General features: G+C 36.2%; 3 protein-coding genes across 6 annotated transcripts in view; 2 read left to right on the plus strand and 1 right to left on the minus strand.

The window, feature by feature from the left end:
• Positions 1–1,009: 1,009 nt before the first annotated feature.
• LOC142342202 (uncharacterized) lies at positions 1,010–3,460 on the plus strand. The gene is made up of 2 exons (XM_075393443.1): positions 1,010–1,597; positions 2,867–3,460. Exons 1-2 carry the CDS (start codon positions 1,320–1,322, stop codon positions 3,294–3,296), a joined length of 708 nt encoding a protein of 235 aa, XP_075249558.1. The 5' UTR covers positions 1,010–1,319; the 3' UTR covers positions 3,297–3,460.
• A 9,139-nt stretch (positions 3,461–12,599) lies between these two features.
• On the plus strand, positions 12,600–26,481 carry LOC142342779 (uncharacterized). Of its 3 annotated transcripts, none has more exons than XM_075394341.1 (3): positions 12,600–12,821; positions 22,586–22,974; positions 26,156–26,481. In XM_075394341.1, exons 2-3 carry the CDS (start codon positions 22,645–22,647, stop codon positions 26,249–26,251), a joined length of 426 nt encoding a protein of 141 aa, XP_075250456.1. In that variant the 5' UTR covers positions 12,600–12,821; positions 22,586–22,644; the 3' UTR covers positions 26,252–26,481. The 3 variants fall into 3 exon arrangements, with proteins under 3 accessions (XP_075250456.1, XP_075250457.1, XP_075250455.1); XM_075394342.1 differs by having other exon boundaries at positions 22,596–22,974; XM_075394340.1 differs by lacking the exon at positions 12,600–12,821 and having other exon boundaries at positions 21,797–22,974.
• LOC142342777 (dynein light chain Tctex-type 1-like) overlaps positions 12,823–27,783 on the minus strand; it is an 80,930-nt gene continuing 65,969 nt past the window's right edge. The window contains exons 2-4 of one of the 2 annotated variants that reach the window (XM_075394338.1): positions 16,927–17,172; positions 16,530–16,653; positions 12,823–13,684 (exon numbers count right to left, since the gene is read on the minus strand). In XM_075394338.1, the coding sequence (XP_075250453.1) occupies positions 13,528–13,684; positions 16,530–16,653; positions 16,927–17,059 (414 nt within the window). In that variant the 5' untranslated portion in view covers positions 17,060–17,172 and the 3' untranslated portion in view covers positions 12,823–13,527. Of the gene's footprint in view, positions 13,685–16,529; positions 16,654–16,926; positions 17,173–26,335; positions 27,418–27,783 lie in introns of those variants that run through there. The other variant, XM_075394336.1, reaches the window with a different exon arrangement.

A 27,783-nucleotide genomic window follows, 5' to 3' on the forward strand; every position in this document is an offset into this window, starting at 1 on the left:
GTTAAGTTATTAAGAGTGAGATAGTACAAGTTAGTACAGGTTGAAATATTCTAAGTTAACTTGTAACTTAGATAGAGTTTGAGAGATGTTAAATTATAACTTAGAGAAGTTAAGCTGAACTTACCTGATTTCCAAATTTGTGCTAAGTTAATATTTTATGACTTAGAGAGTTCTTAGTTAAGAACAAGTCACAAAATATTCTAAGTTAGAAAAATATCTCAAGTAAGCTGAGATTGAGCAAGGGAGCAATACGGGAGTATGATTTTAAATCAGAAGTTATCAGGGACCAAAAAGTGTTGGTGGTTGAGCGTGCAAGCTCCTTTTATACTTACGGACACGTGGTTATCTAATATCCTATTGGATAGAGATAACGAGTGTCGACAGAGTTACCAAGGTTAACTTGGTGTTATCTGTGTGGCGTGATAATATCACGTCATAGTATTCTCAGTTTAAGTTAGTGGTCTTAAAATAGTAGCTTATTCAAAACTACTTAGTAATTTGTTCACACGACAAAATGGACTTTGTCCAAATCAAGTTTGTGCTTCACGCACTATAACGTAAATTCTCAAAATAGCACTAAGATTATCAAATAGTGTTACTGAGTGTAGCACACTTCAGTACAGCACGCACGCACGCACGCACACACACACACACACACACACACACACACACACACACACACACACACACACACACACACACACATGCATGCACGCACGCACGCACGCACACACACACACACACACACACACACACACATGCATGCACGCACGCACGCACGCACGCACGCACGCACGCACGCACACACACACACACACACACACACACACACACACACACTAACGCACGCACGCACACACACACACATATACCTGGAAATATCAAGTCTTTTCATGAAGTCAACCTCTAGACTAAAGCAAAAAGTGAAATTTTACTTGGAGAGTTTTAGGTTTAATAGCCAGAACAAAGATCAGGCGGGAAAAATTACAAACATTTCTGGTAACTTCAGATGATTTTTCACTTTTTGTAAGTAAGTTTAAGTAACTTTTTGTGAGCCACCATTTTGAATAAACAAACAACAGAATGACGACTCTTGACACCATTTTTATTTTGGCTATGTGCTAGGAGTTTCCCAAATAATTTTGTATCTTTTCCGTTTGTACCACCGAGCGTGTTTATTGTTTACGTAGTAATCTGCAATCTGTTAAATGACAACTATATTTTTATTGGGGTGATAAACGGCATGGGGGGTACAGAATAGATCCAACATCCCATTAAGAGTAAAACCATTTGAACACTTCATCAGTGAATGAGCAGTGATGAACTTATTGTTCTTGTTACTGACATGTACCATTCGGGCAGCTCATTCCACTACTGGATCCGAATCCTCTCATGATTTCTTCGCTCAAGTTGTGACGGTTGAAAGCAAAGCTAGCACAAAAAGCAGTTCAGAAAAAGTAAGGTGTGGAGGAGCAATAATTGACACCAATCACGTTATAACGTTGAGCTCCTGCGTCCAAGGTCACAATGAGACTTTCGTGGAGGCTTCGAACACAGGAAAGTTTTCAATTCAATCAGGAGCGGATAAAGTTCAACGGTTCGTATCATATTGTGATTCACACATCCAACATCTATACAGTTTGTATTTATTGGCAATTTATCAATAAATCAACCAATAAATGATTGAAATACGAAGGGTTGCGGTGCGGTGAGTGTCCCAACAATAGAACCTCGTGAAAATATGGCCCCCACCTCCCAATAAGTACACTGCTGCTAGTCCGCAGTGTTTTAATGTCCAGTTCAAGTTGAGACGATGTGGTCAGTCTTAGACTGAACAGACGTATTACAAGTAGCCGGGGAAACTTAGCAAGAAAAGGAGGTGCGAAAACAGATTCATTTTTACAGAGTCCACTTATTCTCCTAAGCAATTTTATGGCAACGGGTCGCAAACGTTTTGGATCTTTTCTGTTTGTGCCCTCAGTACGTTATGCACCCCCAGTTACAGAGCACGTGCCATTACATAGTAAAACATTATGTAATTATATTGCATGTGCAAATAATATGCACCCACTGAGCGGGGGGGGGGAGGGGGTTGGCGGCACAAACGGAAGATCCAACGTTTTATATCAAGCTTAGAGGGACAGATCTGAGGGCATCTGTGCTTATGAGAAATCGATAATGCTGAGATCAATTTTTTGACGCACTGATGTAATGCATTACCAGTTACCACCAACTGTTGATTTGACTATCGACTATCGTTGCGATGAAAATGTTTCATAACTTACCGATGAAGTGCCAAGAAAAAAGCAGTAAAATCTGCTACATAGAGGAATTAGGAACCCAGATTGAGGTGCGCGACCCAAGTCTTCTTGATCAAACCGACTAGAGTCGCGATCATATCAAATCCCATAGGTCGCTGAGGCATGGCCATGGTTGTGGAGGGTACGGTCAAATCCATCAACATTATGGTTAAGCTTCTAAATAGCGCTACATTACTGCCTGCAAGAATAAAGTGATCTTTGCCGTTTGTTCCCCACTCCCCCAGTTAGAGAGCACATGTCGTAACGTAGTAATTCATTATGTGAAAAATTGCCAAGTGCTTCTGGCGGGTGCAAATAATATAAACCCACTAAGCGGGGATTGTGGCACAAACGGAAAAGATCCGAATAAAGTTTTCTTTCGCTCTACTGTCCCAATTTTACTGTTTTCGATGTACTGTCCTTTCAATATTTATTGCCCGGTCACCAATCTCAACAAGAGTTGACGAAAAGAAACGTTACTACGAGGTTTTTAGCCCATCATATAGGTAATAAATGCAACAAACAAATTTACTCCAGCTAAGAAGGTGCGTCATACATGATTTCAGGTCAAAAGAAGTTAGAGGTCCTTTCGCCATATTGACACTACCCAATCCGGTCCTAGAAAAGTATACCCTACCTCTCTGCTCAGAAAAAACGACCAATTATAAAGAGAAAAAACTCCCTCTTACCCAACTGCTCAAAATTGTGGGAATGGGAAAGCAACGTGGTTCTGTGGGGAGAGATCCGCCTTCAGTGCAAGGGGTGCTCGCAAAAGAGTTCACGTTCCAATGTTCAGAGGAACAAGTTTGTGTGTGGGTGTACGGAGGTAGACGTCCCTGTATCGGACAAAAGGGCTCTTTACTTATAGCGGTCCAAGCAAAGACGGAGAAACCTATTTGCGTGTACGGCCTTTTAGAGCAACTGGACAGTCCATGTAGTTCCTCGGAGGTGTCTGGAACAGTTGCCAAATTTGCCAGAGTTGGGTATGAAAATTAAGGTGAAAACGTTCCGCAGTGGTGGTGGGAGTATTGCGCACCTAGAAAAACCTAGAAAGAAGCCACTACCTAGAAAGAAGCCACTAATTGCAACAATGTACATATCACAACAATGTTGATAACAGTTTTCTCACTAAATAAAAATTTTACCAACTCTGTTCTCTAGATCAGCCTGACAGAAAACAATTGGGCTGTTATTTGTTGCAACTTATTTGCGAAACAGAAATGATTTTAACGGAAATATTTGCTCTCTGATCTAATTTTTAATGCCTCAGTTTGGCTAATGACTTCAACGAAGTTCATGAAATATTCCATAAAGATATTCGTTATTAAGATGGATCGAGTTACAAGGAGGCTTCGTACTGTCCGTTCGTACGTTTCGTCAGTTATGCCTGTAAGCACGGTAATGTCCGATTCAAACCTTTGGAGCCAAACAAGTTTTATTCGACGTTTGAAAATCAAATAACAGGCTTCAAATACAGAAAAGAGTTCAGTTAACTAGGTAGACAATTTAAGTATACAAATCCAAGAAACTTTTTTGGAACGAACAAACATTTTTTGGAACGATAGACTTAAAAATTTGGAAAACACCTTTACTCAATTTTTGGCTCTAAATGTCGGTTAACATAACCACTAGCTGCATTTAGAGAGCAAAGGGTAAACAAATACCATGCGCTGAAATCTGAAATCACGCCTAACTTAGCATAGAAAATTAGTTTTTGAAAAAACAAAAGTTTTTGGCCCATCTGCTGTTTTAGATCACTTCTGCTAAAACTTTGGCCCTACCTAGGTTTACTTTCATTTTTTTCAATGAGGAATTGTCGGTCGTAAGTAGATCACCTCCGTAAATTAGGAAAATCTAAGAATGCATAATGGGGCCTGCTCAGTTTTTCTAATGAACATTATTTGTATACCACCAAAAGATATAGGAGCATCAGAATTTTCCCCATTTTTCAAATACCCGGGTGAAACTTGATATATATTCACTCTGAAAAAATTAGAAGATGAAATGCATGCCCCATCGTGACATGTACTCAGCACTCAGGCGCAAGAGCCCTCGCGTCAGGATACTAATCTTAAATCTGTTAAGACGCTAAGATTTATGTCGTAACATACTTCGGTAAGTTCGAACAGATTAATTTGACTAATTAAAGATCACACGAAACATGCAACTAAAGCATAGCATGAAAAAAAATTTAAAATCCAATTTTTTATATAAACATTGTCAAATTCAAAAAAAAGTATTTGCCATATTGATTCCAATTTAAAAAAAAATTGAATCGAAAATTTCACAGAGCAGACAATACTTATAAAATTAGGGTTTGAAAACTCGATGATCAACTTGAAGTTCTTGAAGTTAGTGTTAAAGCAGTCAAAAACACCACCTGCGCATTCAAACTTTTGTTAGAGTATACTATGCACCATTCGATAACAAAAACGAACAATGTAATTAAGGGTGAAAAATTGGCAAGCATTTAAGAAAAAATTTAGCTTCAAAACTCAAAACACAAAGTCTGCGCCTCAATTAAAGGAAAAACAAAAGTATTAATACGGCTGAGCAAAAACGCCGTCCGAAACCGAAATACAGACGCATTTTTATTTCATAGTCGCATTTGAGTCACAAAAATCATTAGCAGCGTAAAAACAAAAACAGGTCAGTTTTGTATCTTTCGAAAGCAAAGATATTGTTTACGCAACTAGAGTAGTAGTAGTAGTAGTATAAGACTTTAATTACATTATGAGGGTATAAGCAAGGATGATGATAAAAATGGTAGCACAAAGATAAAAATGATATAAATTATGTAACAGCTAAAAAAAAAATAATCATTAATTGATCAGAAAGTCATGCCATACAGAAACGACATCTACACCTAAGGTACCACGTGGAAGATAAGTCAAAATCAAATTTATCATTTCTTATTGCCATTAGTAGATTTCGAGTTGCGGTTTTGTATTTGCAAGTATCCTTGAAAAAACTGATGCTGACATTAAGTAAATCCGCGGCGTCATTTATAATACGTTCAACTCTGAAGAAAAACGATTTTTCGGTATACCTTTTCCTAGCTCGTGTGAGCCAGACGTTCACGATCAAAAGTGCGTAAGTTTAATACCTTTGAGTCCAACTTCAAAAATTTGTCAAAAGATATGCAAATCTCGTTGTTTAAGATAGCCGTAAAAACGCGCATGTCAAGCTCGATAAGTGGATAGCATATTGGCAGAGAATTGGATAATTTCAGCAGTGAGGAATAGTCATTGTAAACAAAGCACCAGCGCAGGCCTTGGATATTGAGCTGTTTTAATTTCCATAGATCCGAAATTTCAGGAAACCAAGCAGGATATCCATATAGAAGAACCGACAAAGCTCATGCCTTAAATTGAATTTATCTCCAGATGGGAGGTTGAACGGTGGGAGGTTGAACACTGTGCTTCAGGTAATTGAACGACCAACGAGCTTTTACTATTTTATTTGAATATAAAGACTTCATTTCAACATTTTGATTACCTCAATTCCCAGATCCGTAAAATTATCAAGTGAAGGAATCTCGACATCACCAAAAAGTATATTATCCCATGACATTCTACTAATATGTAAATAACCGCTTTTAGCTGAATTAAAAGACAAATAGTTACAATAAGCCCATAGCTGCAACGAGCATAGATCCTTTTGAGCACTATTCAAGCAGAAGTCGCCATTGCAGAGTAATTTAGTGTCGTCAGCGTAGCAGAAAACTTTTGATATTTCGGGTACGTCAATCATATCATCAATGAAAATTAAAATTAAAAGCGGTCCGAATACATTTCCCTGGGGAACACCACTAGTAACTGGGAGGCTCGCTGATAAAAACCATCTATTTTAACACATTGCCGTCTAGAAGATAAATAAGAATTAATAAGTTTCACAACATCTTCGTCAAAACCAAAATGAAGATTTTTTTTACAAAAGCAGCGTCGAGTGTTTCACAGAATCAAAAGCTTTGTTGAAATCTAAATAAACAACAGCTTTCTCAACGTTTCCGTCAAAATTCAGATATAACTCATGCAAAAATTTGAGCAATTGCGTAACCGTAGAATGTTTTGCACGAAATCCAAGTTGTCTAGGATTCAGCCGATCTTTAATCGTCGGATAAATAAACAGAAATAGAGTTTCTCTAAAAGTAAAGATAACCTCGGGAGGATTGGAATAGGCCGATAATTTTCAACGTCCGCTCGAGTTCCTTTTTGTGAATAGGGGTAACATAGGCACATTTCCGATTCTAGGGCCATATTTGTGAATAATATATGAGAAAAAAAGATGGACAAATGGTGCCAATGTATGTGCAGCTCTACTTAAAATAGTCAGCGGTATACCATCAAAAACAGGAGTTGAGCTACTTGGGACATTTAAATAATTTTGAATTTCGTCAAGGCTGAACTGAACATCAGATAAAATGATCTCATTGCCGCACACAAAGTCAGTTAACCGTATTTCAGTTTTCGGTTAAAAAACTGATTGAAAAAATTGGTAGAACAGATTTTCTTTCACTGAGCCTTCAAAAGACACCTCGTTTTTGTAGAAAATTTGTTTAGGGAAGAAACTTCTACCATTTAAACTTTTCAACGTAGCAAACGCTTATTTCTATTAAACTTCTGTACACTGCTCAACAAAACCTGCCTGTCCACGTCAATAAGAAACATTAGCTCTTTTTGGAGGCATTCAACTAAGTTTTTCTGATGTTTGCGAGCTGTATTTAGTTTATTTAAACAATGCATTGTCTGCGATGAATAATAGAATGAAGCTACGAAGCGCTTTCTCCGTTTTCTGTTAGACTTTTGTTGAGAGCGCAGAATACTTTACGATAGAACGTTGATAGAAAATCAGGATTCAAGTTGTGGCATTCCTGGTCGACAGATCGTGCGAGTGTTAGATACAAAGAAAAGTCAGCCTCTTTCAAAGAGCTGATCGTATAATCGTGCCCATTTGCATATTGGTAATCTATGTCATTATTTGTTAAAAAGAATAGGATAATGATCTGAGCACAATCGCTCTACAATATTGAAGTCCCATTTGTCGGAATGGGAAAATTAGATCCAAAAAACTTCCAAGCTTATGAGTAGGCAAATCAACAATTTGTGTAAGCAATAAATCATTGCATAAAAATTCTAACAATTTTTGCTCATCAGAATGAGGCCATCAGAATGAGAAGAGATCGACTCCCAACGTACTTTGGGAAAATTAAAATCAATAAGTAGAATCCACTGGACAGATTTGCGGTGATCACAGCTTAGGCTTGCCTCCATATCAGCAAAAACACTTCGCAATCTGTCTTCTGTAACACCAGGTTTGACATAAAACGCCAATCCTCGAAGAGGTAGATATGCAATTATAATGCGGAGAGTAAGAATCTGGATACTGCAGACAAGAACACAAAATTCCTCACACCTTGAATATTAAAGTAAACTAAAAGTACCCAAGAAAGCGTTACTCATTGCTACTAGGAGTCCACCATGATGACCGGCCGTTCAATCTGATTGCAGAACGTATAAGGGTGACCTGCAAAATGTCCATTATCACTGATCGAATCATCAAGCCATGTTTCTGTCAGACAGACAACAGCGGGCGAAACTAAGCTTAAGAGCTGGCAAAAGTTTAGTCTTCTTTCAGTCGATAGAATGCTCTGAACGTTAAGAAGGAGGATCGCAACTTGAGAGATATTTGTCTGTGGTCAATTCTGTTGTACACGACCACGGCAAATTTTGTATATGTTTGCAGGATTTTGACTTTCAAGTTGACGTTTCTGCAATCGTAAATTGTACTGCTGTACTCTCTCAGCCTTAGCTAAGTCTGGTGAAACAAATACATTATCGAAATTCTTACAATCCCTAAATGCTATTAACTCACGCTGAAACTGATTTCGTTTTATCATTTCTTTAAACTTGAGAAGCAATAACTGATTTCCTGTATAACGTTGTGTTTTTCCGATCCATTTACATTGAACATCAGATGACACAAGAGATACGTCAACTTTTCTACAATACGCAATCTTTTCAAAAATATCGTAGCCAGCGGAATTGTCAGATGGCTTTGTCCTTTTTACGATTAAATTTAATCTTTTCGCATCTTTACGTGATTGCTCTTGCTGAATTTCAGCAGACAATGTTGCCCGAGTCTGCTGCTCATTTTTCAAGGGATTCGTAACCGCTTCAGAGCACGATTTTGAAGGTTTCAACCGATTAGAAGCGCAACAAAAGCCGCAAGTGAAAGCTTTAGAGCAGTCAAATTTGCGGGCACCAAAACTTTTGTATGTACAGGACAATTCGTAGTCGTGTATGCTATCAAATTGTCAACTAGATCATCGCTGTTGGAACCGATATTGTTACGTGTTCGCCGAGGCATTAAGATTTTATTTAATAAAGAGCCCATGGAACCAATACTGGCACCGACGACAAAGAAAGGATACAGCAACCAAAATTGCCCGTCAAGCTAGGAACGACGGGTCTTTGGGATAAAATCCTGTCGAACCAATGCTGGCACCGGCGGATATGTTCTGTTCAAGTCCCTAGCTCAAATTGATCTATTTAATAGCAAAACATAAAATTCGTATAATAGTTTGGTAATTTAGTTGGTGAAAATGAGTATAAATCAAGTGCTACAAGAACTTGCTAAAATGTTTGGCCCATCCGATAAGATACCGCTACATCTGTCAATAGCTATCTAAGAAATTTCACTTAAAATCGGATTGCTTAAGCACGCAGTTTGGGGCTTTTAGTTTTCCTTGAAAAAACACCACTTGTATAGCAATTTGTCTCTGATACCAATTTTATACCCTTTGCTCTCTGATATAAGTCACAATGCCTCCGTAGTTTGACTCATAAATGGCTCACACTTGTATTACACTTTTGAAATTAGAAAAGACAGGCGTCGAAAAATTTCAATTAAGTAGGTAGACAAGTTTAAGTATTTGATATTCTAATTTTTAATTAAAAAATTATCACCTACAAAACTATTCAACATATTGATTCCAATCGTCTGTAAAAAAATGAATCGAAATGATTACAGAGAAGAGAAAAAAAGGTTAGAAGCTTTTTAATTCAAATTATGTCAAATTCAAGAACATTAATCACAGTACAGTGTAAACTTTTTCAAGAGCTTAGAATCAAAAGCAATACACAGCGAAGAATACTTATAAGTCTGCGAAGAATACTTATACACAGCGAAAAAATAATCCAAATTAGTCTGCTCTTCATTAGGAAAAGCAGAATTATTAATACGGCTGGGCAAAAAAGGCGCTCCAAATCAAAATCGCATTTTTGAGATCTCAAAATTGCATTTTTGAGATCTCAAAGTAAAAAAACCATAAGCTGCGTAAAAACAAAAACAAGTCCGTCTATGTATCATTCAAAAACAAACAACATTGTTGGAGCGACCAGGGGAAAAATTATCCGAGCAATAGCTGCAACAAAACTCCAAAATATAAAAGTTTGGTAATTAAATTGCTGAAAAAAAAAGAGTAAAAAAACCCTTGAAAACTTGAAAATTTTGCCCCTTCTGATCAGTTCCGGTTATGTCTGCTGAATTTTTATCACTAGCTAGATTCATTTTTATTGTTTCCAGATGAGAAACCGGTAAATCAATAATTGACCTCTGAAATTGTTACATACAGATAGGGAATACTTAAGTACGCAGTTCGGTCACTTGTAAAAAGCACTTGGATAGCAACTGAAAATCGCAAAGGGGTATCTAAATTTCCACTTTTTAAACCACTGTGGAGCTAGAAATAAATTCACTCTTCGGTTCTCCCAATAAAAATATAAACCGGAGCCTCGTCGAGACAATTACCAAGCAATGCGGCACTAGAGCTCTCGTGTCAGGACACTAAGTCACCCGAGTCAGCTTATTTTAACAGCTTTGTTTGAACAATTGAAAAGCAAACAAAAACAAGCTACCAAGTGAAAGCATAAAAAATGCCGGGTTTTCTTATTCAAAAATTGACAACTTCAAAAAACTGTTTAACAGACTTAGTCTTAAATTTTTATTAACTTCAGGCTCAAGCATTAGAAAGCATAAATTACCTATAATAACAAAAAAGCGGCGTAAATCAAACATCAACTCATTTTTGAAATTAGTTTTATAGGAGTCTTTAATATCATCAGCACATTCCAATTCTCGGATGGAGTAGACTATACATCATTAGAAAGCAAACACATCATTAGAAAGCAAACTATAGTAAAACTGATAAAGTGCAAAATTACAAAACGAGCGAGAACTATTTAATCAATTGTAAAACTCAACAAATCATTCAACAGCCGAATGATTTTAATTGGCTACTGATAAGATGAAAGCACACAAAAGACAAGAAAAGAGCAGCGCAAGAAGCTGTAAAAAAACAAATAATTCCTATAAAAACAGACATTTCAATACTTCAATTGTATCCTCTTATCAAATGAAAAATTATCATTTTTGAAAAGCGCAATAATTTTGCTAACGAAGACAGCAGGTTAACAATTAGTGTATATTGAAAGCTTTTCTATAAATCAATCAAGAACAAAGCGACGCAAAGGCTCACTATAACAAAAACTAAATGTATCCAAAAAAACTCCCGATCTACCGTAAGGAATTGAAAAGGAAAATTTAATACTCAATAGCATTGACAAAAAAAACTGTTTAAAAAAGCTCCCAGAGACACATTTAATAACTTAAATCGACAGTAAAAATAAAAAACGCTTTGAAAAAGCACACTTGATCAAATGTTTTTGTTCAGTGACCGTATATTTTTTCACAACTGTTGTTTTTCATGTTCTCTGTTTTTGAGCTTTGTTAGATTTTTCCCTGTTTCACGCATAAAACCCAAAGATCAATCCTCCAAATTGAGCAAAAAACTATGATTGGATCATTTATGTCCTCAGCTATCGCTTTGAGTTTAATATAAATCACAGCTGACAGATTGCCACAAAATAGACGCAATAGCTTCGTAGATCTGCAGTCTCAAAAAAAAAACATTAAAAAGGACAGAACAAAAAATTTGTCATTTCATTGAAGGCTTATATGTTATTTTGATTAAAAATCTGTACAAGTTTTTGCTGCCTCTACTAGATGCTCTCAAATAACCTTCAGTTAGAGTGACACACACACACACACTCACATTTGATCTTATTTCATTGAATTAAAGTAAACAAAAGTCAATTTCAAAGTGAAGTCATTTTGGAGAATGAGGTAAGTCAAGTTTGACCAAAAACAATCACGCGAATGAACAAAAAACTAGCTCCACTAAGAGCGAAAAACCACGTCACGCACACAGTTCAGTTGGAATTGCATGAACTAATGAATAAAAAGCAGATTTGAAGTGGTTGTGACGTCATATGGTTGTAACAAAAACCTTGACGACGAAACAAAAAACATACAAGACATCATATAAAACAAATTATCAAAAAAATTTCACGCCGCACAACCACTCGCTTTTTCGCTCCACTTCCTGTTTCGGCGTGACCAAAATCACTACTCCAGTTTGCCTTCAAAAATCATGAAAATGTGTGAACAGATCTTAAAAAAAAGACAGCGCCCCAATACAATTCAAATTCTTTGAATTGTTTAAAACCACGAGAAGGCCAATAATAGCCCCACGCTGTGCGGCTATTAATAAAATGAATACATTTGCTAGTCAGGTCAAATTTTTGGGAACACAGTGGCCTACAAAATGAACTATTTTTCTTCAAAGAGTTGTTCCTTGAGCAACATTATGATGAGAGGGTTTCGGAACATTATATGCAAAAGCATATATCCAAGCCTCCTTGTAATCTCCACAAGGCTAATCTCAACAAACAAATACGCATCTATCAGTTTTGACACGAAGCGAAAAGAACCCAAGGAGTACCATACATCCTCCCGAGTAAACCTTCAGATATATATCTTAATTGCGGAGGACAATTGGAAGGGTCTGGTTCGCTTCTACGAACGTAGGCTAAGGATTTAATGAAGTCAGTGCCGCAGTTACCATTGAAAATTTCGCTGCCGATTTATTTTTACTATAACCTTAAGATTCACTCTGAACTAGTCGAGCAAGGCGACTATAATCACTCACTACAGTTGTCTAAAATCGCTGTGACCAAATGTCCGCAGCCAAAGATTCCAAATTCAATTAGGAAAGCTAAGACGATAGAAGAGCATTAGGTGCAATTCTTTGGGAGTTTAAATCCACCTATGTGCCACAAAAGAGGCAACAAAATGACCATAAAGATGTCTGACGCAAGTCTGACTGTAACAGCTTTACCCATACTTCTCAGGGATAATTTACCCACCTTCATGTAATCAACCAAACCACTCTAGTCGAATTCTGCTTTCAGCCGCATTTAGGGTGATTTAAAGTGAATGAATCGATCACTTTTAATCTAATTTGCGCGTACGAATCAGACGTAGAGCAACTGCCAATCAATTTGAGCCCAAATAGTCAGTTATTTAAACCGACCTCATAAATCGATCACTTTACCTCTAACACAGTCTCAACCCTAAAGCAAAAAAATTTCTTGAGTCCTTCAATCTGGATAAAAACAGGTAAGTTTTCGAAGCTCAATTCTCTTCATTATGTCAATATTTTCACGTGGTCTAATAAATTAGTTACAATTGCAACTGGTAGCGTGAAAACAAATGCAGCTACCGTAAAACAAAAGTTGATTGACACTTTATATTTCTATTTTTTAAACAAAACTAAAGTTGATCAATATAAAAAAATTAACGAAAAAGAGCACCCAAATCCTGCAAACTGTAATAATTTATCAAAGTGACAGGTGAACACGCAAACCTCAAAGTAAGAGGTTAATAAATTGATAGCCATTAAGGTGACATAAGTAAACTGCATTGGGATCGGCAAAAATACTACTGTAAAAGAAAAACTTTGCAGCCTTTAAAACGCATATCCTTTAAATGTATTAAATATTGAAGTTGAATAGCCACGGGGCAGAGCAATTCAGAAATAATAGCGGACGATGTCTGCAAAAACTGAATTGCGACATATTGCGAATCTTTAATCACTTCATGTCAAATTGAGGCTTTATTCTTGAACAAAGTTCAACAATTATCAACAATCATCCATTTAACTTCAATTTTGAATACTGCAAGCTAAGTGCATAACGTGAATCTTCATTAAAAAATCTGAACATTTCACCAAGTTTACCTATCAAAGTTTTTCTGGTCAAAACGTTCAAAAACTTCGAAAGTTCCATGACATTTGCGATCATTCGACATTAAGGCAGGTAGTTGACTAAACTGCGAGTGCAAAGACAGATACGATGCAATACATGGATTTGTTCTCCCACCTGACAGAACAGCTGCCATCTGTCTGGTTGTCCCAATAACAGCTGCTCGCAGTATGCAGCCCAGTCCCATTCCTCTCCATTATCACACAAGTCGCCACGTACCTTCACAGCAAATATATAAACACTTCATTTCATATTCAATTATGAAATGTGATCTTTATACTATCAATCAAAAAAATTAAAAATCCTTGTGAATTGCATTACTTTTTTGTTTTCAAAATTTATTCGATTTCACTACCTGTCACAATAATTCGACACAATAATTCTTTTGATAATAATACATCTCTTTTATACACTGTGTATATACAGCAAAGAAATCGAGTGTATTTTTTATTTGATCTTTTATAAGTTTCAAACCTCAGTCTAACTGCTTCCTTATTAGAGTTTCATCTCTGCGCACTCTTAATTTAAATTGATGTCTTCAGGAAATAATAATTGGCACAAAACAGACCAAAACAAACATAGCCGGCAGATCGCCGGAAAATGGCCGCGATAGACGCTTGTGGCCTTCCATGAATTGAAACAACTAAAGAAATAAAATAGACAGATTGACCATCATTCCTTTAATAGACCACTAGACTTTTTGGTTAGATTCGGACTGTCATTTTTATGAGACTCATACGATCTATAAGGAAAAAACCCTAATGGAGTTTTTCCAAAATTAAAATTTGAAATAAAAAAACTCGAATACTCAAAAATTAGGGCATATACACTTGGCACTACTAGATGCACACTATTGATCTTAAATAGTAAATGTTCATAAAAAAAGTTTATTAAGCGAGTTCAGAAGTCATTCTTTTTAGCAAGGTAAGTCATGCAATTGACCTAAAATCAGAACAAATGACGCCACGCACACAAATTTTAACTGCAAAGCAGTAGAAATCACTGAAATTGAAAAAATCAATTCCAAGAAGTCAGGTCGCAAGAATCATCGATGGAGACGACGAATTAGAAAAACCACGATGTCCCAAATAATAGCCGCTATCGCTTCGCGGCTATTAACAAAAAAGGTCAAAAGTAAAGGGAATTTTGGAGCGCTTCTATTAGTTTTTTTGAAACTGCTAGCCATAACAAAGAGTCAAAAATTAGCGGTTTGCCTAAAAGAAATTAATTTGAATGGTGGCTTGGAAAAATTTAACAATGGAAAACATTACAGATGGTAAAACATTAGAGACCAAAATTTCAAGACTAAAGAAGCATGAGCAAAACTTATCTTTTGTTGTTGCTTTAGGAAACGTAAATGAGAAAAAAACATTTAAACCAATTGCTTCTAATGTTAACACTAAGATGAACTTTGAAGATAGGCGTCAAGAAAAACATGGCTGTTTTTCTAGTTGGATCTAAAATCAATAAAATAACATCATATAAATATTCCATTGAAAAACGAGAATTTATTTTAAAAAGCTAAATGATAATTAGAAGAAAAAAGCGACAGAAAAACGATTATCATCGCAAGAAACGAGAAAGTTGGGAAACAAAAAAAATCTCAAAGAACACATTTCCACAGATACACAAACCCCTCTCCGCTGCAACAAGCTATCCTCTAACATCGCTTTATGCCTAGCTTCCAAACACAAGAAAATGTCCGGTAAACAGGAAAAAAATTGGAAATTTTTTTTTTGCAAAATCCTTTGCCCTTTAGAAAAGATAGTAGAGTGTAATAGAGACTGTAACTTTATTAACTGACGCAGCCAAAAAATACTTCATAGGAACTATTGATGGTCATAGAGCTCTCAGGATGATTGCTCACTATTTAAAAAAAAAACAAAAGACAATGCAGAGAAGTACTTTGGAATAAATAATCTGAGAAGCGATGTATTAGCTCCAACGAGTTTTGAAAGATAAATTGTTGCTGCATGCTTCACCTTAGAGTTTTTGCACAAGAAATCAAAACGACAGGAGTTCGAACCCACGATCTCCGTATGCCTGTCCAATATTTCCCACTATTCCATGGCTACTTTGCTAAATTTTTGCTCACAATCACCTTTATGTTTGTTTGTAACAGACTTAATTTCTGATTGCGAGAAATTTACATCAAGCCAAATTAAGTCAAGCGTGAAAAAGTCACCCCAGAAGCCAAATCACTTGAGCGAGCGAAATAATGTTCTAGAATAAATGGGCTTGTCAATGTGCAAATGGACAAGCGAAAACTTTGCATAAAAAAGTCACACGTTGACCATAATTGCTTCAAACTTCAAGCGCAATTAAAAATTGACAATTCTCAAGCACTTAAGATTTATTTATAAACAGCACAGCATTAGATTGAAACAAACCAAACTCGAGCAATGCCACCAATTAAACACTTCGATTTAAAATGCTTTAAATTGCGATGCTATTTAAAATGCCAGTTGACAAACAACGCGAATTTTTCTAATGGAAGTATTTCCTTTTTAAAAACATTGCGCTTACAGTGGCGCTCAGTGGGTCTTTGCCATTATAGCACATCCCCCCTCCCAACAATGGCGAGAAACAAATTAGTAGCAATTTGGGAGAAAAAATTGTTCTGAAAGCTTTATATTATCCTGCATTGCGGTCAATTAGGTGAAGTAAAATTAAGCTATGAGCGAAACACAGTTTCAGAGCTTTTGGACCATAAAACATCATTTGTTCCCCAAAAACTGATATCTCACAAGCGAAAGGGGGAAGAAACTAAGAGCTTTTTCGACAATAAGCGTCCACAAAAACAATCAAAAACTGCATAACAAATTTAGTGAGCCGAGCCGCAACCTATGTTCATGATTATATTTGAAAAATTACATTTTTACCATAAGCGATGTATTTCATCACGTACATAGTACCGCTGTTGTTCTGTAAATACAAGCTGATCATTTTTACACCCCTAAACCATCGAATAATTCCAACAACTCAATTGTTAGTGTCATCAGATTGAATTGGCATAGGCACAGAAAAACTCTACGGCCTCTGGGATAGCTTAGAATATACTAACTTGTAGTTATCATTCATAACTGATAGTTGTTTTAAAACATCTTCCACAATGCCAGCTGTCCAGTGACTTACACTGCCATGTGAGTAAGAAGTCCCTTGGCCACCAAGACGAGACTCTATGCAACCTGTGATAATAAATCAGATATATGATTAGATCACTATTTGAAACATCATAGAGTACTAACGAGGTCAGGTTACAATTCTCAAGTCAAAACAGTGTCTCGGTTAGCTCAATTTTTTCGTTCACTCTCACTTTTAGTTAATAACTAAAACCAAATTAACCAGTCCATAGCATAAGCAAAACTCGCAAATTGATTAAAGCAATTTTCAAATAATAAAGTAGGTTTTTAAAAAATCAGTTTCACTGGAGCTCAAAAATAGAAAATGCGAAAACGTACCTTTGACCATTTTGGAGACCTCGTCTACACTGAATCCTCCTGGTTTTCGAGGAGGCATTGGCTCTTGTGAGGGAACGGTTGAAGATTTGTAACTAGAGGCATCTGAGCGAACAACTGTACCGTGGCTGCTCATATTTAAGTTATCCTTCAAGACAACTCAGATACGGTATCTATTGGAAATATTTTGCAAATCTCTAATGAGTGATCTTCAACTATGATATCTCCTCTTAGTTGCCGCCAAATTATCTGAAAAGTAATTTAATTGGAAAAATTCACTAATTAATGGAATCACTTACTTAATGAAGCATTTCATTTTTGTTTCAACATTTTCTCAAAAGACTATAAAGAAGCAGTATTGTGATTACAGGGCACATTATAGAGATATTTTTAACGCTTAGAGATAAAACTACCACTATCAAAAACGCTCTTCAGTTACTTTTTGAAAAAGAACTGCACAGAGGGCAAACATTGGCCGAACTCAGCGCATTCTGTGAAAATTAAATTTCTATAGGTTCAAAAAAGTACAATTAGCAAATAATCAGTTTTGAATTTGTAATGAATCTACAATATGGCCATCTAATGACTAAGTTAATAGCTTAATCCATATATTAGCGTTATACTCTTAAATTTGATGGAAACAAAAAAATTATTATTTTTCTCTTCTTAAATACAGTACTATCCAAAAATATGCCTAAGATACGGAAAGAGGTTACATTTTCCACTTCACTATGGAACTAAATACAAACATCCTTGAAAACAAACTAAATAAAATCTTTTGTTAATGGAGACTCTTTCTCACCTCAATTTTTTTTGCAAATTTTTTAGTCCTCAGACTTCAACAAAGACAGTCCAAAAGAAGCAAATCACATTGAGACCATCATTTTAAAAAATTAGAAATCTAATAATTTAAATACTTCGAAAAATATCACTCCAATAAAGATGTTCACTACTTGCTCATAAATCGGAACGTATAATCTGGTACATCACTCTTCAGGCCGAAGAGCAACAGTTGAAACACAAAAACTAACACTGAAGGAATGGAAACTCTCACAGAACAGAAGATAGATTTCTACTTTACATATCATAACACAAAACCTTCTAGCTAACACTGCCACAAATCCTCTTTTAATGCTATGTACTATACAAAAATTCTGCGAGAAACATCAAATACCATCAATTTTTAAAATTAAGGAAAAACCTTGTATACAAACATAGAACTTTTCAACAATTTTCACTTCTCTGCAAATGTTCACTTTGGTTACTATACAAAGTGTTCGAGTGTTCTCCATCAAGTCCATGATCTTCCAAAACTAACCACGAATAAACCATCAACCATAAATATGCGACACGTAGGTGTCGACAATTGTGGTACTAAATAGAAACGACGGGTTATATTGATGCTTGGGTTAAGTCGAACTTAAATGCTCGAAAAAAACTGTTGGCAAAACATTTCAGAAAGACATATTTTTCAGTCTCAAAGCTAGATCAAGAGGAAAAAGTGTCAAGGAAATTGCCTGATAAATTTTCTGGTAATTTACCGTGCTCCACGTAAAAACTTTGAGAATTCGCGAGAAAGTAAATTGTTTAGCGAAGGTAAAATTGAAATGCTACTCTGCTCGTCAATCCTATTTCTTAAACGAAACTGTTCCTTGTCTATCCTCAAAACTGAGCATTAAAAAATTAGTAAAACAATAGTAAAACAACCAATGATGCATCCAAAAATTAGGCATAACTTTTACGAATCGAAAGCTGCTCAAGTCATGTTTTCGGTTTTTCATAGAACAGATAAATAGGTGTCAAATCTTAAATAATTTCTACAGATTTTACTGTTATACCTTTATGTCTAAATGGATGAAAACTGTCAAAAATTTACAACCACGAAAAAATTTACAACCTCGAAAAAATTTACAACCACGAAATACAGTGCAGTGGTTGATACACTGCACTGTATCAACCACTCCTTGATACAGTGCAGCTCTAAAAAGCCTTAGAGGCTTTTTAATGATACATCTAGCATCTTCATATGCTGAATAAATCGATCAGCCAACAGACAACAAAAACTTTGATTATAAAGTTCCTACCCCACTAAATGTGCGCTTGGAAGAAAAGATTTGAAATCAATCAGCAAGGATGCTCGCTAAAGTGCCATGGCACATAATGTTCCGACCCCGCTGATCCACAATCTTGTCTTATTGGTCTACCAATTGAAGCAGACGAAGACACTGCTCTTAAAGAAATAACTCATATTTTGTTTGAACTTTGTTAGATTCTAAAAAGGATAGATGTTTATACAGAAACGGGTTAATACTAATGAGAACAATTTTCCTTATTCGACTAGAAAAAAAAACTAGAACATATGGAACGAGATTAAATCCAACCTAAATCTTTTTGGCATTCTGTAGAAAGAAAAAATTATCAAGTAAATAACTTGACCATTTGTACCAAACTACAACAAAAAATATCTAGAAATCAACATCATTACCATTTTCAAACTAACTGAATTTCAAACTGCAGAGTATCTCAAATAAAAACTTTAATATTATTTAGCTTGCTTGGCCTCCAATTAATTTCGATTAAATTCTAGAAGCTCAACTTACGTTCAGTGAGTTCAGAAGTCCAAAATGACCTCAGCGCTCACTCGCATCTGAAGACCCGAGCTAAATTGAAAATGGAAACTGTGATAGATAACCACAAGCTAAGTTACAAGTGCGATATGACATGATTGCCCTGGAAATCTGCCAAACGCTTGTTCTAACGAACTAGTTTAAAAATCATATAAACAGACAGGCGAAAACAAAAAAAGAGAAATTACGAACAAACCTCGAATTTGGAATTTTCATAGAAATTCTCTAAAACCAAAACCACTAAGCACGAGTACAAACGTTTTTTTTATGAAGCAGGTAGAGCTTCTTGTTGATGGGAATGGTTTGGACGTCGACAAAAAATTGAGGAGCAAACCACTCGCTGAAAAAATAAGATTCAATTATGCTTCCATAGATCGCCAGTTAGTCTATTAAATTACAATAATTGCTCAGTTCAATGCTAAAGAACCAATTTTAACCAGAAAAACGAAAAGATTGAGGTATGGCGAATTTAATGAATGAAGTTGAAGGGCAGGACAAAATAATAAAAACGGTCAGAACTCACTTATATTTTTGAAAACATAGAGTTTCCGGTGATAAAAGCGATTAGCTATGAACTCAAGACAACAATAAGCTTCCCTCGTCCCACTACTGGTATAAATGATACCTTTCAATACTCAGACAAACCTACAGAAAAGAAAACAGGCAAAATTCAAAAATATTAAAACAATTTTACTGAAACAAATAATTTCAAAAAGAAAAATTCCACGATGAAAAACTTGAAAAAACGTATTTAGGTTCATCTTTAACTTGCCAGAACTTTAGCGAGACTTGTCACTATTGCGACTGAGTAACAAAATAATAAATAGCAGACAAATGGACAAAATTTACAAATTTTAATGGAAATTTTTAGTGTCAGTCAACAAACTAATCAATTGCCCACAGACCATTTCAGTCAACAGCATTAATTTGCCTTGAAACGAAGAGCATCGTAATTGAAATACTTCCAGTCCCGAGAAAAAAAACCAAAGCAGAAGTCAAATCGCCTCCAAAACCAAAAATTGCGCTAAAAACCGTAAAATCTTGATCCAAAATATAATCTGTCTCTAAAAAAGACTCAAAATTGTTTCAGTTTTACTAAAATCCATAAATGTTAAAAATGGTAACGCAAATCAGCAAAAATTTGCAAAAATTTGAAAAAAAAATCCCAAAAACGTGAACGTACACAGTGTGAAAAAAGATGTTAACAAAAAATATTAAATTTTGAAAAAGAAAACTTTTCAGTTTTACACTAAGCTCTTGACGGGCTTTCTAGTGTTATAGTAGAACACTAGTTTCTAGTGTTTTACTCACAACTCTCTACGACAAATATACCGATCGGCCAAAATTGACTGATCAAACAAAACAGTTGAGCATACAGTTCGCGGTGTCAGGACAATTTACCCAATTCCATTTTACCCAATGCCATTATACCCAATGCCATTTTACCCAACCTGCCATTTTACCCAATGCCATTTTACCCAATGCCAACTTACCCAATTTACCTCCTTGCTAAATTAACCAGAACGACTATTTAGCCGACTATAATATAAATGGCCCGTGGGACTTGATATGAAACTATCACAACCGAACATGGGATTAGCCAATTATATAATTAAATGGCCCGTGGGACTTGATATGAAACTATCACAACCGAACATGGGATTATATTGTCCACAAATATTTTAAATCATCCTTCTAATAGCGACTGCTAATTTGTTATCGGATAATTGAACGAAAAGATCAAAGAGCATTGGGTAAGTTGGTATTGGGTAAAAGGTCATTGGGTAAAATGGCATTGGGTAAAATGGCATTGGGTAAAATGGCAGGTTGGTTAAAATGGCATTGGGTAAAATGGCGTCGGGTAAAATGGAATTGGGTAAATTGTCACGTAACCACAGTTCGCCCCCCCCCCCCCCCCACAAGTGGGGTCGGAACAATAAGTCGTTAGAGGATTGTGCATGTACCTCTTTACTAACTTGAAGCGGACACCAGTCAGCATAACTTTTTGCGCTATAAGGTCTGTCAACATACAATCCACTTTGAAAACCATTTTTACCCATCAAGTTGAGAGCTTTCTTAATGCAACCACTCAAAATTTTCCATATTTTCCGTATTCACCAGCAGAAAAATTTATCGCACAGATGCCACGCAGTTCCGGATCCCAGTTGGCAAAGAGAAAATCAAATTAAAGACACTTAGAGCCAGCATTTCTAGTTTAGGGCTTTGACCCCGTTTATCAACGCCCACACGCAGCATTGTTTGTTATTGTTGCCCATTATGCTAATCCACAGCATCGATAGGGGGTTAGAATTCGATCCCACGAGAGGGAATCGTTAGCTGAGCAGAGCAATAAAATTTCCATTTTATAGGGCAAAAACTGACAGACTGTGTTAAGGAAAATTTTTCATCAGTTAATCTTTTCAAACATTGGGTATTTTACTCCGGCCATTTTACTATCCTCTGATGTATTATTCCCATATAGAAGCATATAAAATAAGGTTGAAATTTATGCCAGACAACTTTTTGGGGGGTTGGGCTTGAACATAATCAGCTTGTTCAAAAATCAAATCGGCGTAATTGAGTTTTCTCAGCAAGATAATCTGAATCAAACTAGACATCCTGATTTAAGTTTATTAACTTCCTTTGTTTTTGGCGCATACAAACAAACACACAAACGTCGGTCACTATTGAGATTTATTACGATCGCAATTTCCCATTAGATAAGGGAGAGAAACAAAAGACGTTCTCCCAGTTTTTCTGATCCGATTCTCCAGTTTATTGTTTTTGGCTCCTTAAGATTTACAATCCGGAGGTAAGATAGGCATCAGAAATTAGACTTAAACTCCGGATATTAATTCCAGTTCACTTCCTATATTTACTTACAAAATAGTTGACATATAACCACGCAACACTTTGATCGTCAACTTGCAGACCGTGAATTTATCCTTCTTTACGGTGTGATAAACTTATTTAATGCCAACCGATTCAATTTTATTACCCCGAGGCGTTATAATTGATTTCTTTTAATTATTTAGATCACTTCAGAGTCAAAAAAACAACACTACCGCCACCTGTCTCAATTCGCTTTGCCAAAATGTCAAAACAGCAAACTTTTCAGTTTGAAAAACAACAAAAACAACTATTTGTTGACGCTAATATTGGGATGAAAACAAATGACCGCGAATATACTCAAACAAAAGCGCCAGTGATTCAGAGAGCAATTTCAAAACTGCTATTCGCATTTCTAATTCTGACAGTTGTGGGAAGCAGTTTGCAAAGTGTGCCAGTCGCCCAAGCATTCTCACACACAAAATATAGGACATGCAGTGATAAATTTCGACAACAGGTCGCAAAGAGGGGATGTGACTTCAGACGCAGCTATTGTGGCTATGTGGTAGTCTGGATTCCGAGAGGCGGATTCGAGGTAAGTACCAAAATCTTTACACAAAAATTGACAAAATAGCTATTCTTTAAAATAATGCAAACATGGTCATGAAATTTGTTTGCATTCACGATTAATTTTACAACTGTAGTTCAAACAAAAATAATTAAAAATTCGTCAGGCGAGCCTACTAAAAATCTAATAAGCTAATTTACGGGGCATAGAGCGGCAGAACAATTTTTTTTAAAAATCGATAAGTGTAGCGAATTAATCTCGAATGACCAATTACGTACGATTACGATGAGAAAACAAGCATTCTAAGAAATTATATAAAAGATTAATGCTGGATAGTTCACCCACAATAGCCAGAGAAAATAAAAACTCATTATTTAAAAAGAAAACGTTTGTTTGCAAAAATAAGTTTTGCGCATCGCAAAGAACTTGATAAAAAGGAAAACAAGACCTGACGATGACCTAATTTGAAAAAAATGACTCGTTTTCTGACAAAAAAATTCTGGCGAATTTTCCTTAAAATGAAATGAAATCTGTCTGTGTCATAAATTTATCAAAAATGGCCACGAGCAAATTTTGTTTAGAGTCAGCCATGTCATCTTTAAGTTCGCAAAAATATATATATACCAATATAATCACTTTTAGTAGAGAGTTCCCGCCCATTGAATTCAGCTGCTAACACTTGTGAAAAGGGAGATACTTAGATCACGCAAAACGAAAAGGTCAAGGGCGCAAAATTCACTCGAAACGTCAAAAGGTCAAGCAAAAAAATTTCCTAAAAAGACCAACACGTTTACAATAGTTGCTTCAAACTTCGTTCGAAAGCAATTAATCCGTTTCAAGTGGAATCTATTGTGCTTTGATCCCAAGTGCTTTTTAAGATAACCTTATAAATTGAGTTGCTATATAGCACGTTGCAATGTAAACAATAGCAAGTCCGCCTAAGGCGTAAATAATTTAGAAATAATGTTCAAAAATACAGCTCTCGTTCAAAAAGATAGCCCATCATAAAATAGTTTTCAGAAAACAGGATTCACATGACTGTGAAAAAAATTAGAATTAAAATTGCGATCAATTGAAATCCAAAAAGGAAATCGATTGGCATTATGAGTGAAAAAAAAAACATTCTTCTTTCCGTTTCAAATAATTTCGAGAAAAAACTGAAACTGCAGAGGAACTCCTAATATCCATAGGGTTATGAGCGTAAAATTTTTCAACCTTATATATTTCATTTCCACTCAATCTTTTGAAACTCATTTTCTGAGCCTCAAAACGTTTATTGCACACGGTGGATATTCTGGTGTGTAAACATAACCGACTCCGACTAAACGTCGGAAGAATTGCTCACGAACGACTAGTGGGAGCTCAAATCAATTGCCGCCTGCTTCAGTCGAGGGGGGGGGGGGCAAATGAGATTAAGGAGTTCAATAATGTGCTTCAAATAACCACATTAGAGGTTAACACATACCACTATTAAAACTTAAAGTGAAAAATGGCACCAGTTTCGGCGCACTTTTCATTTGACTTTTAGTATTAAATTGCCGCCAATTGAGTTCAGCTGCTTGAAATTGTGATTGAGAGAGAATTTTAGATCACGCTAAACGCAAAAAGTCAAGGGCGTAAAAGTCACTCGAAAAGTCAAAACTGTCAAGCGAAAATTTTGCATGAAAAAGACACACACGTTTACAATAATTGCTATAAACTTCGTTCAAGAGCAATTAAAAATGATTCATGTACCAAAAACAATGCTACAATCCGTCAGGTTGTACAATCCACCTACAGGAAGTAGTTCCATTCCTTTAGATAGTAAACAAAAACCATAACCGAAGCTAATGAAGAAAAGCAGAGCAGAACACGAACTTTCATTACCAAAAAGCACATACTGGACCTTAATAAAACTATAAAAGTTGAGTGATATTTTTTCGAACACAATTCTAATAGTGCCACAGCAAGAGTCACATTAACGCAGGCAATCAGCGAAATTACTAGATTTGATGTTCGAAACTTGCTGACTCTATACAAGAATTTCAGTCAAAATTTCACGCTTAAAAAACTCACTTCACGGCTGCGTTCTTTCTCAAACAATAGAAAGCACCACGTCAATTTAGCCTAAAAGTATGAGCTCTTTTGAAATCTGTCCAATCACCTCCACCCAGGCCTTCAGGAAAAAATACCAAGGCCTTCAATTACCTAATGCTAGCCTCAAAAGCCCATTCCCGAGAAAAATCGTTTAAAATTTAGTGAAAACAGACACCGAGTGAGTCATATGAACAAAAACCACAATCATAACCGAGTAACTTCGGGTGAATTGCTCTCAAACGACCGGCGCGCGGTTGGCTTTGGTACTAACCAGCTTGTTCTTAGGGAGGCTAGAGTAGGGGGGCACATTAGGAAGGTTTTGGAGCGGGTAGCACCATGATTTTAAAAACTCTCGGCAGCTTCGGTTAATCGTACAAATGCAATCTAGTAGATCTCTAAGAAAGCTAAACTCTCCTGTTTATCCCATTTTGAGGACGAAAAGGCGTCAGACGGAAAATCGTTCAACATAAAAATCGCATGACAAAAAGACAGAAGAACTAATACGAATGTACAAACTTCGTTTGAGAGCAATTTATGGGAAGCTCAACTCAAGATTATACATTCTTCCTCACTTAAAAAACTATCAACACTTTTAAGCCTCAAAGAAAATTTCAGCTCCACTTGGGAGTTTTGACCGGATCAAAATCACTACTAAAATTCTTCTAAGATTTGCTATTAAGCTTTAAAAAGTTTTTAAAAATGGACGATATCTAACTCCCCTTTCGTTGAAAAACAACATACATAACTCATCATCTACATCATACATACATAACTCACCATCATCTGTAAAGTCAAAACAATTTTGTAAAAGCGTCATTTACGAAGCCACGCGAGTTAATTGATTCCACGTCCTCCTAATTGCATTAAATATACAAACCTTTGTTCTTAAGTAGACTGAAGAGCAGTACCATCAGAAGATGAATGATCAGGATGTCCGTCGCCTAGTCTTTGTTTTTAGGTGAACATAATATGCGCCAAAATTCCCTAGTTAAGAAAAATTGCCTTAGAGCATATAGTTCATCTTCCTTAATAGACGGATCAAATTGAACCAATTGATGTAAACCCATTGAAGGATCATCCTAGGGACAAAACTATTGTGATAGCTAAATTAAAAGACCGAGTTTTATTTCAGAATGCTGAGTGCCTACCAAAACGGACAGGAGGCTACGCTTGCAGCTTCAGTGAGCAGTGCTTTTCTAACAGCTGTGCTTGGGGAAAATGTATGTGATAGCATGCGAGCCCTCACACAGCAGCCAATTGAAGTCAATTTCTCTTTGAAGGCCATCTGAGCTATAGCTTCTCCGAAAACTGATGACATTTGATTGTATCAATTTACATTATATACACTAGCTGACGTAATTTATATAAATAAGTGTGATCGAAACGAAAAGTATAAACATTGATGAGCTTTGTCTAAACTATCATCAAAATTGCACAAATAAAAACAACAAAAAGTTCTGATAAGAAAAACAAACTATTCCCGGCAGCAGTAAATTATACGTGACAAAGCAGATTTTATAATAAACTGCCAGAGCATTCTTCAAGATCTAACTTTATGAGAATTGTAAAAAATAGTTCAGACTTTATTGACAAAAACGAGTCGCGTTTTTGACGCAAACAAAATTTACAATTTAGCGTTGACATTACCTGAAAACAAGGGAGTTTCAACTATAAGAGCATGAATTACAAGTTTCACATAATCCGTTATGTTATTATAATTATGAATTTCCTATTTTTCGTTCACAAGAAGCATGAAAAAAAAAGCTGACGGGCAAGGGAATAGTTTCAAGCATTAACAAAAGCAAAGGCATTACATGATCAATCGCCGACCTCGGGGTCGAAAGATTTCTTTTCACACAATCGTTTCTGCTGTTTACTCGCATGCTTCTGAGCCCCGTGGTCTAACTGATGTTGACACAAAGATCGCAGAGGTGCTGTGATATCGTCAAAAATATTCGGATACTTTTGACACTCGACATGTTGAAGTACCATAGCAGCAGCTTCCAACGTGCTAACACATTGATCATTGGGCTGTGTTCGAATAACATACTGACTCAGTTGAGAAGTTTTTAGCTTGACGCATGGCAACTTTGATATCCAAGTTCTGTTTTTACTGTAGAGACTTTTCACACGTCGCCAAGAAGCGTCCAAAAATATGAAGGCACAATTTTCCTCTCCGGGAGAGACAACGTCTTCTAAGTCTTTGGAATCAGGTGTAGGATAAACAAGAAAACAACGATGTGAATTAAGTAAAGCTTTCAAGGCAGCAGGGGCGTTCAGGTTGAAAGAGACGCCCACGAACACATGGCAAGATTCAGGCGTGAGCGCCATTTGGAGCAAAGGCACAGTTGTCAGAGATCTCTTCTCCTCCGAGGGATGCTTTAGCACAATCACCTAAACGCGAATGGAGGCCGAGCTTTTATCTAATACGCACCACTTCATTTACCAGAAAATAAATAAAGATGTTTAAGAATTATTAGGTACCGTATACCCCATGATTAAAACCATATCTGTTTTCATAATCACAAACAGCTAATGCCTGTTTTTACACTGGGTACATAGCGGGCAGATTGCCGGAAAATAGCCAGCCGCGATAGACGCTTGTGGCCTTCCATGAATTGAAACAACTAAAGAAATAAGATAGACAGATCGACCACCCAGTCCATCAATAGACCACTAGAATTCTTGGGTTAGATACGTACTGACATTTTTATGATACACATACGGTCTATAAGGAAAAAGCCCTAAAAGAGCTTTTTC

This window comes from Convolutriloba macropyga, chromosome 7, assembly GCF_964194025.1.
Source record: "Convolutriloba macropyga chromosome 7, txConMacr16.3, whole genome shotgun sequence".
NCBI lineage: Eukaryota > Metazoa > Xenacoelomorpha > Acoela > Convolutidae > Convolutriloba > Convolutriloba macropyga.

Bases quoted from the DNA above. Each gene is read 5' to 3' on its own strand.
- LOC142342202 (XM_075393443.1), top strand. From the start codon at position 1,320: ATGAACTTATTGTTCTTGTTACTGACATGTACCATTCGGGCAGCTCAT. The intron at 1,598-2,866 runs GTTCGTATCATA...ACATGATTTCAG, and splicing joins GGAGCGGATAAAGTTCAACG to GTCAAAAGAAGTTAGAGGTC.
- LOC142342779 (XM_075394341.1), top strand. From the start codon at position 22,645: ATGTCAAAACAGCAAACTTTTCAGTTTGAAAAACAACAAAAACAACTA. The intron at 22,975-26,155 runs GTAAGTACCAAA...GTTTTATTTCAG, and splicing joins TTCCGAGAGGCGGATTCGAG to AATGCTGAGTGCCTACCAAA.